This window comes from Onychomys torridus, chromosome 7 (genome assembly GCF_903995425.1).
Source record: "Onychomys torridus chromosome 7, mOncTor1.1, whole genome shotgun sequence".
Taxonomy (NCBI): domain Eukaryota; kingdom Metazoa; phylum Chordata; class Mammalia; order Rodentia; family Cricetidae; genus Onychomys; species Onychomys torridus.
In genome coordinates this window covers 58197963-58208351 of record NC_050449.1, presented here as the reverse complement: position 1 = coordinate 58208351, position 10389 = coordinate 58197963, and the positions used below count along the sequence as shown (strand labels likewise).

The following is a 10389-nucleotide window of genomic DNA, read 5'->3' as shown; positions in this document are numbered from 1 at the left end:
GCCCAGGGTTCGATCCTCAGCTTAAAAAAAAAAAAATCGTCTATCACCATGTTAATTCTCATTAAATAAGATACAAGTTTTCAGGACATTTGAAAAATGTCAATTTTAACAATGTGTGTCAAGATATGTGTGAAGGGAGGGAGAAGCATTTGATCATTGCTGAGTCAACTATAAGTTGAGAATTTATGGTTTTTATTGTTTAAACAAATCTACTGGCTTTTTGTTTTTGTTTTGTTGAGATAAGATCTCATGTAGCTGAGGTTGGTCTTGAATTCCTGATACTCCTGATACTACTCTGCAGTTTTGAGATTACAGGTATGTGCCACTGCACCTGGCAGGGAACTTTTAAAAACATCTTGCACACTTTTAAAGAACTCATTATCTTTCATAGGGCCCAAAAGAGCCCTATGAGTCACTAGCTGTCTAGTACTAGTGACTAAGCTGGGCATGATAGTGCACAGCACTTGGTAAGTAGGAGCAGGAGGATCAGGAGTTCAAGACCTTGTGGGCACCTCAATAAAACAAACAAAACGTCCTCCAGTGTATGGACAATGTATGCATGCACATGATTAAATGACATTCCAGGGTGTTGATGTGATTTAATTGTTAAATTTATTTGAATTCATTTTCTTATTATTTATTAGACATGGGATTGGTAGTTCTTAACAAATGTGAACACAAAATAATTGTGTATTGGCTGTTAACTACTCTCTACTAGTACTAGCTAGTACCAAAACTAGTAGCCAACAACATTCCTTTTGTATTTTTGAGTTAGCAGAACTTCACCTTTCCTCAAACCACAAACTCTCAGATCCTTTTATTCCCATTCCACTGAGCAGATACCTGTTTTTAGCGTCCATTCCCTGCTTGTCAGTATCTCAGCAGATCATTTTCATATATCTTCAAGGAAGTGGTATGGTTCTTCATGTCTTTAAGGGATTGTCACCCATTGTACTGGCCGCTGCCAAAACCTTTCATTATCGGGCTCCAAGAAACACAAACACACACACACACACACACACACACACACACACACACACACACACACCCCTACACCTGCCTGACATGGAACAATTTAAGAAGCAACAGTATTTCATTTAAAGTTTTGTTTATTACACTTATGAGGGTGCAATGGGGTATGCCACAGTACTTGGTTGGAGATCAAAGAACAACCTGAGGGAGTTGATTCGCTTTCCACGTTGTGGATCCCAGGGATCAGGTTGTTAGCCTTGGCAGCAAGTTCCTTTACTACTGAGTCATCTTGCTAATTCTAGAAACTGTTTTATATATAACTAGTTTTATTTACATTTTTTTTGCATTAAAGTGGATACATAAATAACAGTTCTGTGTAAAATCTTTGGTTCCCTACCTCCTCTTCCCCAAGGCTCTAGGGTAGACAGTTTGACAGGTAGACAGTTGTTTAGGCAGAGGATGCTTAGAGGAGAGAATCTGACAACTAACATCAAAGCAGGGCTTCCCCTCCGTGGGGGGTTGGTTTGGACCCCTGATACCCTATAAGTCTAGGAAGAAACTGCGTAATTAGCACCCCAGGCCCTTCCTTTATCTGCCCTTTCATAATCACATTGTAAGCTCCACAGGCAGGAAATAGGTTTTGTTCATGTTTATATTTTGAATGTCTGTTTTTCCCTGACAACCCCATGTCAGAACAATGTGGGAGGCCTAAGAGGGAGGAGTGTAGGTGTCCTTTTGGATTGGCGTGGACAGATATAATCTGGCAGCTAACTATTGTTTAAAATAACACAGAATTGTTGTGTAATTCTATAAATATAGACTTACAATTTAAAAAATTCACAAAGCACAAATATAGTGAGCTCCCATGTAGCCATCCATTGATCCACCCTTCTTTGGAGAAGTACGTGCACTGATCAGGTGAACTCTGTGTCTTCCTTCTAAGTAGTGAATGACTAATAGAATGTGTGGATGCTAAGGGCACAACCTGCAGCCATTGGTCCTTGATTATCCTCTATGGTACTAGTAATATTCAGAGACTCACAGAGTCTAACTTTACCCTTTGTTCACTAAATGTGTCAACCTCCAGCCCTAGAGTATAATTGTCCCTTATTTATGAGTAGCAAAAATATATCATTCTTGATTAAACACTATACTAAATTAAAATAACTGTGTGTGGTGGTGGTGGTGGTGGTGGTGGTGGTGGTGGTGGTGGTGGTGGGTGACTGAACTTGGGGTTGCACACATTTTAGGCAAATTAACTCTGCAAAGCTAACATCCCCAGCCATTTATTTTACTTTGACACAAGGTTTTACTAACTTGCATAGACTGGCTTTGAATTTCAGACCCTTCAGTCTCCTGAAGGGCTAGGGTTGTAAGAGTATGTTAACTATACCTAGCCTAAAAAAATTTTTAAGAATCACTTAAGCCTTGTGAACTGACAAGTTGTAATGTTTTGAGTTTACTTAGTATGAAGATAATATATATATATATACCTTTGAAAGTCTGAAGAGCAAATTTAAACTTAATGAACTCATTCCAGAATTTATTTTTTTAATTTATGTATATTTATTTGTTTGGTGTGTGTGCACATGCGTGTGTGTATATCCACAGTACACATGTGGAGGTCAGAGGACAACTTGTACCTTACTCCTTACGGTTCCTGGGCATTGAACTCAGGTCATCATCTTGCCAGCCCAGTAAGCTATTTTTTGGCATCTGTATTTTCTTTTAAGCTTTTGTGATGCTAGGAATTGAACCCAGACTTTCATGCATGCTAGGCAAATGCTCTGTCACTGAGCTCTGTGCTCAGTTGAGTAATGTGTGTATTTTCTTAAAAAATAAACCTACTGCCTTTTGTTTGTTTTTGAGATAGAGTCTCTTAGCCTAGACTAAGCTGCTTCAACTTGAAACTTTCCTGCCTTAGCTTCCTGAATACTGAGATTACAAGAGTACAGTACCATGCGTGACTTTTATTGTTCGTCTGTTTGCTTGTTTTGAGACAGGCTGTCCTGGAACTCTTGGTAGTCCTCCTGCTTCAGCCTTCTAAGTGCTGGGATTATAGTCAAGAGTCATCATGACTATCCTATAGCTTAAAAAAATGTCTCCAACTATATCAGAAGATTTTTGTTTAAAATGCCCTCAAGCAAATGCGTATGCTAAATTCTATTAGTCAAAATCTACTCATTGGATTTCTATAAATTAGGTAGTCCTTACACTTGACCTTTGTGCCACTGGAGTGTAACATAAGCTGTAATAGTTGTCTTTGAGTACACATCCTTGGGAAAACAGAGAAACCTAATACTGGTGTGAGTGGGATTTTAAAATACTTCACATGAGTTAAGTAGATCCCATTTTTACTTAAAAATAACCTTTCGCTTAATTTTTGAAGCATCTATTGTGATAATTTTCATTCCAGCTGTTTAAAGTAACTATACCAAATGTAGGTTAGTTCTGTCTTAAACATAAAATGTAGATTATAGATTTTCTGTGTGTAAAACAATAGTAGGCATTCCTGTAAGTTAGTTTGAGAAATCATTTTATTTTGTTTGAGGTACAGTCCCTCTGCACAGTGAACAAATATATTACAAATCTGTGATTTAAAAAAGTATTGCCATTTTATAGTCTCTTACACTATTGTACAATAACTGTGTTCTTTGTCTGACTTGTATACATATTAATTTACTGGATTGAAGTTTTCATTTTGAAAAATAATTGAACAGATCTTTCCAAATCATTGATAGAATACACAGTGCACATGTTTAGGCCGACTACAAACCTATTTGTGATTATTAGACAGAAATTCCTAACAGCTCTGCATGATTGAAATGTTTTAGTGCTAACTCTTAGCTATGTGAAGGCTGCTGTTGTCACCATAGTTAATCACATCTTTGCCCTTTGCCTTCTCCTCTGTAATGCCTGATTGAATTGTGCTGCTTGAAATGTACTTCAGTTGGCGAGTTGTTGGAGCTCTGCTCCCACTCTGTGTCTCTTCTTTCATGTGTAGGGAAATAAAGGAGCCCAAAGAGGGCAAGTGACTTAACAAGAGTGGTGCCAACATCTCTTGACTGATGCTCTAGCCATCCCACCTCTTGCTGGATACTTTTGTGCAGAGGGTAGTTGGCAAGAGAGAAGTGAGACTTGGAATTTGCATGACTGCAGTTTGCCAGGTAGCAGTTATTGTACATGCAGGATAAGGGAAGAAGATAAAGCCTGGGATTGAGATGCCATTTCTCCTTGCTGATTGGATTTTGCCATGCTTCTTCATCCTTGCTTCACAAAGATAATTGAACTCTTGTGGCCCTGAAATACTGAGGTGAGTCTCTTAACTATTTCTTTATACATATGCTTGAGAAATATTAACTTAGGTCTACAAAGTAATTTTCTAGTGTTTCTATTTTAATAAGGCTTTTTTGGAAAGTTTACTATTGCTGATCACTCGCTTCCATGCACACATGCAGCATTCATGTTTATGTTCCTCTAATGCTAAAATTGGCTTATGCTTTGAGTGAAGTGAGGAGGGAGATTTGCTTATATATTTATTTTCTTGCTTTTGCTGATTCTTACTCAAACTAAGGGGTTCCAAGCTGACTTCCAGTTAGTATCAATCCCACTTCCTGTAGCAGTATGCAGCTCTACAGTCTTCTAGTCCCTCTTCTGTAAACCCTTTTTAGGTCATTTTCACTGGCTAGACCCTTATTACTCTTTAAGAGCTTGGGGTGGCACAAGGGTGGCCATTAACTTCCAGTTCGCCCCTAGTTCTTGTGAAGGGGTCCTATAGGAATTTGGGAATTAGCCACATTCAGAATTGTCCAAGCCTCAGTTTACCTGCTATTAAACTGTGCAGTGGGAGTTATGGACTTACTGAACAGGAGATTTAAAGCACCACCTAATGAAATACATATTTGCCCATCTCAATAAGTCCTGGGCTTAAAATTTTTTTTTCACATTTATTTAATTTAATTCCATCAAAAAGTATAATATATGTTAAGCAACTTAAGCTTGCCATGCCTACATTTGTGTAATTTCTTCTACACTTTTAGGTTCCATGCTACATCAAGTGCCATCTGTGAAGAACTGCTTGAAATCAAGTCAAGGGACTCCCAACTAAGTAAATTGAAGGGGCCAATTGGATGGTTTCTAGGGAAACAATTCTTATCAGCCTATACCTTTTTTAATGATGCTGGTGATCTACTCTAGGGCCTTACTCACTAGTCAAGTGGTCTTCCTCAGGGCTACATTCCCAGCTCTATGACTGCTTTCTTAAAGCAGCAGCTTAGTTCTCTGGTGCACACAGAATGACTCGGGTACTAGGTGTACTAATGAATGGACCAGGCCAGGATTGGCATTCATTATTCTTGAACTTTGACTTGGTAAAATTTGGTAAAACAGGCATAGAAATTGTTCTAGACTGAATGAAAGTGCTGCACTTTTGAAATAATTACTCTTTTATTTTATTTTTTCCTTTCTGTTTTGCCTACTACCACTGATAGGGCAGAAGAAAGTGACTCTGTCTTTATTAAATTCCTGTTTTTGAAAATGCAAGTTGTCAGAAGTATGCTACATTTTAAACTGATTATGGCTGTTATAATTTGATGGACCATTCTTTATGTACACAGACTTCATGATTAATATTAGAACAGTTCGTGTCCATATACCAGTCCCCTTAGGTACTGAAACCGATGTTGATGGTAACAACAATCAACAGCACATACACATTTCAGGTGCTTTAAAGTGCTCTCTCCCTTCCCCAGTCCCCTTGCCTTCTAGGAAAGTTTGCAAAACCTAAGCTACATGCATCTTAAGCGTTGTTTCAGAATATTAAATACATATCTTTTAGCTGAATTTAGCTGATGTTGATGAGTAGCAATATCTTAAATGTTTTAAAAATCATATCCAGGGCATTGCATTTAGGGCTGAAGGTGATAGGATTTGCCTTTGTGAACAGACTTTCTTGAACAGTTACCCCAATCCCATTTGGAAGTGCTTCTTTCAATCCAGTTCAATCTGTACTGATATTTCAAGTCACGGATTGTCTTCTTTCAAAGTCAGAGAATAGTCAGCAGAGCACACTAAGAGGGAAGCTTATCCCTCTTACTGCTTGTCCTGGGAGGGCCCATGGGCAGGGCTCTGTCTTACTGGGAGGAGGTCATAATGACCAGGAATATGGCTGTTCTTAGGTAGGTCGTATGGATTCTGGATATAGCTGGAGTTATGGCCTCGGCCTTCTTGGACCACACTGACTGTGGGCTCTAAGGAATATAGTGAAAAATGAGTTCAGAGAACAGATTAGCTTTGTTGCCTTTGTGGGAGAGATGAAAGTTCTATTTAACTTGTTGGGGAGAGGAACTGTGGCTGTCTAAATCTGATATATATGAGGATTAGGACAGGCTTGTTCTAGAGCTGGAAAACCTAAAGGAGTGAGTGCACTGTCAGAATCCCAGCCTCTGCTCAACAAGAGATTTCGGACACTCTAGAGGTGTGGAGCCTATGAATGACCCTAGGGTCATAGTTGAATCTAGGGGAGTGTAAGGAAATGATTTAGAAACTTGTAAACAGTAGTTCTGTTTTTTTGTTTTTTCCAGACTTAGATTTGCATCAACAATCAGTTAAAGTGTTGTATACTGGTTCCCCACCCTTGCTATTTCTACTGCTTATCAGTTGTGATTTGTAAGCAGAGTGGCACAAGATTTTGTTTTCTTGCATTAGAGGGGAGGGCAGTCCTGGGACGGAGTTTCTCCTTGGGTTCCTTCAAAATGCAACCAAATAGGAGGGTGTGTTGTGGAGACAGTGAATGGAGGGATTTCACTTGAGATGCTGCACTGTTGCCCTGGTTCTGCTAAGTTACTTATGTGAGACACCTACCAACTTCATATATATTTTTATTAGATGTCGACAAGGATGGCACATCTGTGTACGGAGACCCCATGTGCACAGGTGACTTCATTTCTACATAGCTGCTTTCTGGAAGCTTGCAGGTGAGGATGGGTGGATCCTTAATTGTGGCGTAAGGGTTTTCACTGCTGTTCAGGGAACAAGTACTAGAACTGCACGCAGATTCTTTCATGTAATCTGCAAGGCAAGAGAGATTTCTTAGGACAAACAAGGACATAAGGATTCACTTAAATACCAGAAAAAGACTGCAGTCAAGTTTATGTGCCTTCAGGATCCTGGGGCTGGAAAAGACTGTGATATCGGAAGGTTAAATCTTCTTCAATGTCTTAAGGTATGCTTTCTTAGGCATTCTTTTCCCACAGAAACATGTTTTGGAAGGACAAGAAAATTGTTGGCTTTAATAATTAGATATTAGCTCCAGATTATTCACAGTATGCAATTACATGTATTGTGTAATTTATACAAATGCTAGCTGGTATGTTATGGTGCGGAAGCCCAGAGAGATCCAGTAACTTGGCTAGGGTCATGAGTTAGTAAATAGCACTGCAGAGCTAAGACTTAAATCTGTTTTCTGGGACTTCTTGGCCCCATGTTTTCTGTGATAATGACTAGAAACTTTGATTCAGAAGCAGCAGTAGCAGCATATATGTGTTTTAGAATGGATGTCAACAGTTTAGCAGTCTTCAGCAAATAGCAGTATCCCTGTCTTTCAGGAGCTCATCCTTAGAGTGGGCTAAATGAAGTGTGACAGGTATAAAAAGCCCTTGGTTTCAAGCTGGCCTTTGAAAAGGTACCTGAGTGTTGTTAGCAAGCTAAGTGTAGTCCAGGCTCATCTTCCCGGTCCTTGGGGATGTTGACTGGAGCTTGTTTCAGTTGTATCCTTCTCTGTCATTAGAACTCGGTTCCACGAGGGTGCAGAATGATGTCTAACAAAAATGAGATGGAGTGACATTGGCTCTCCTGGAGGGAAGAGACCCCTCAGTGACTAGAGTCACAGGGAATTCAGCTGTTACTCTGCTCCCCTTCGGGGGTGGTGCTCTGTCTGTGCGCAATAAACTAGTCTGACAGTTGTGACCCTTAGCTGTGAGCCATTGGCAGGCAAGGTGTCTGTAAATAACCCTGAGTGGCTGGAGCTTGAGAGTCAAAGTCACCTAAGAGGCCGCTCACCCTCTAAATGTCCGTGAAAGTCAGCTGGTGAAATTTTTAGGGAATCTTCTCACCAGGACCACCACAGTTTACATTTGGGGCTGTCATGTAAGTTCTCTGGCCCCAGTTTTGATTTTACTGAAAATGTGAAAAAGTGAAAGCCATGTGACTCAGGGGAACTGGATGTGCAAGTGACTGCATAACTGAGCCGGGCACCAGCACAGATGGTCTGTGGCGGGGCAGGTCTGCTGTGGAGGCTTTACTCGGGATGTCAGCAGTTCCTGCTTTAGCCAGCAGGATTTCCTTGCTTGTGTGTAGAAGTGTGTTCACCTAGCAGTTCCTTCAGGTGTTCAGAATGCCGTGGTGCAAGCAGAGCAGCAGCTGCCCCCTCTTCCTGCCTCAGTGCTTAGGAAGAAATTGAGACTTAGGGAAGTCAATTCCTCAGAGTCTCAGGCCTCTCCCTAGCAAAGCCAGTTCCAGAAGCAAATCCAAAGTGCTTTTCATCCCAGCTGAGCTCACAAGTTGGGAGAGAAGTTGGCTTTAGTCTGGTTGGTCTAAGACTGACCTTTGTAGCATCTGACTCAGGGAGGAAAAAACATTCCTGCTAGATAATGAGCAGTCTCAGCCAGTTCTGGCTAGGACTGAAGGGTAGATAAACAGGTGCTTCTGCTGGTGGAAGCCTACCCACGTAGAGGACGGAGAGAATGGTGGCCTGGGTTCTAGATGTCTAAAGCCGTCATCTTGGTTTGCCTCTTAGTACTTCCTCAGTAGAAGGCAGTGGTGTAAGCCTGAGAACCTCCCAGTCTGTCCTAATATGGTTGGTCTGAACTCACCAGGCTGTTCATTACCTGTCACCACTGTCTTGGTTGCATCTTATGTGGAATTGAGGGACAGCTTACTTTGTGTGGCACTTGAAGAGTGACCTTCGTTCCAGTTATTCGAAACTTAGGTATTGGCTGTGATTGGGCACACCTGTAATCCCAGCATTTGGGAGGCAAAAGCTAGCAGATATGAGTTTAAGGCTAGCTTGGATCACACATCAAGTTCCAGGCCAGCCAGGACTTTATAGTGAGACCTTGTCTCAAAGCAAACAGAAAGGAAGAAATGTGGTGGGGCGGGGCGCTGGGCAGGAAGGGACTGCTATTACTGTAGAAATGAGGAAACCAAAGCTCAAAGTTTGTTAGTCTAATGCTTAGTGCTTAGGACCCAACCACTGTCTTATCTGGCAACCAAGATGTTTTTCCATCAGCATATCTAGTTAGCTGGAGTGTAAGCTCTTTACAGCTGCTTCAGTTTATCTTCCTAGAAATACCAGGGCCTGCTGAGAGGAAAGTCTTAGAGCCTCACCCAGCTGTGTTTTTACCAGAAAGAGAAACAGTGGGCTGCTTTCAATATTTGATGAGGAAAATGTTAGCTTTTATCCATTTCACTATATTCCTTCTCCTGAGCTAAATTGTAGCTGGGGCAAAGGGGATTAGGCTCAGGGCCAAGGATCTTCCATACAAGGTTTGCAGGTCAAGACGGGATGGAGAAATCCATGGAGAGCGGTGTTTGGGGAGGGTGCTGAGTTATCCCATGTCTGCTGGGAACTGGAGGAGATGGGGCAAGGCAAGCCAGAGAACTTGTCCTCAGGAAGCCAAGCCTTTCTCTTGTTGAGTCATCCACCTGCCTGCTCTGATGGCAGGGTGTGGGAAGAGTAACCAGCTGGCTGGGATACTTCCTCACCCTTCACAGCCCCACTCCTACCGCAGTGCCTGCTTGTCAGGGCACTGTGCAAAGAAAGGGGAAGCATGGAGTTCTCCAAGTGCTGTGCCATTTGCTCTCCCTGTTTCCTCCTCTGGGCTTTATGCAGTCGTGCGGATCGTCACAGTCAAAATGGCTTTCTGAAATGAACATCTTCAGTTTTTGAGGAAGCACAAGTCTAGAGAGGAAGCACCTTCCCAAAGTTGCTCTGAGAATATGTTCTGAACCTGTATGTTCTGAATCTATTAAGGCCTGATACCCATTTAAGGCCCAGGTTATTCAAATTTATGTGGAAGCCCAGGCACTAAGTATTGCTCACCTCTGAGCTGTCACTGACAGTAGGAGGCCAGTGTGCTGCTCCTGTTCCTGGGGTTAAGTTAGCAGTCTTCACTTCAGTGAGAGAGAGGATATGGGGAGGGATGGGACGGACGGGGGGTGGGGGGAATGGTTGTCCGAGATCCAGAAAACACTGGCCAGCCGCAAGAGCTGTCAGGGTGTCAGTGGGCTTCTAAATGTCTGAGAACCCGAAGTAACTTGAGGGAGTGAGTAGCAAGGGAGAACAGGTTCAGGGAATGGCAGGCCAGGCTCAAGGATGTCCAGATAGAAGGTGGGGAGAAGTGGATTTTTTTCTGTCAC

General features: G+C 41.7%; 1 protein-coding gene across 10 annotated transcripts in view; it reads right to left on the bottom strand.

Moving 5' to 3' along the window:
- Positions 1–3487: 3487 nt before the first annotated feature.
- The window catches only part of Megf11 (multiple EGF like domains 11), a 322995-nt gene continuing 316093 nt past the window's right edge, over positions 3488–10389 (bottom strand). For 9 of the 10 annotated variants that reach the window (XR_004945398.1, XR_004945399.1, XR_004945400.1 and 6 more), the window contains 2 exons: positions 6835–7041; positions 3488–6221 (listed from right to left, as the gene is read on the bottom strand). Coding sequence is in view for 7 of the 10 variants with exons in the window: in XM_036191919.1 (XP_036047812.1) it covers positions 6064–6221; positions 6835–7041 (365 nt within the window). In the remaining 3 variants the exon portion in view is untranslated. Of the gene's footprint in view, positions 6222–6834; positions 7042–10389 lie in introns of those variants that run through there. The other variant, XM_036191926.1, reaches the window with a different exon arrangement.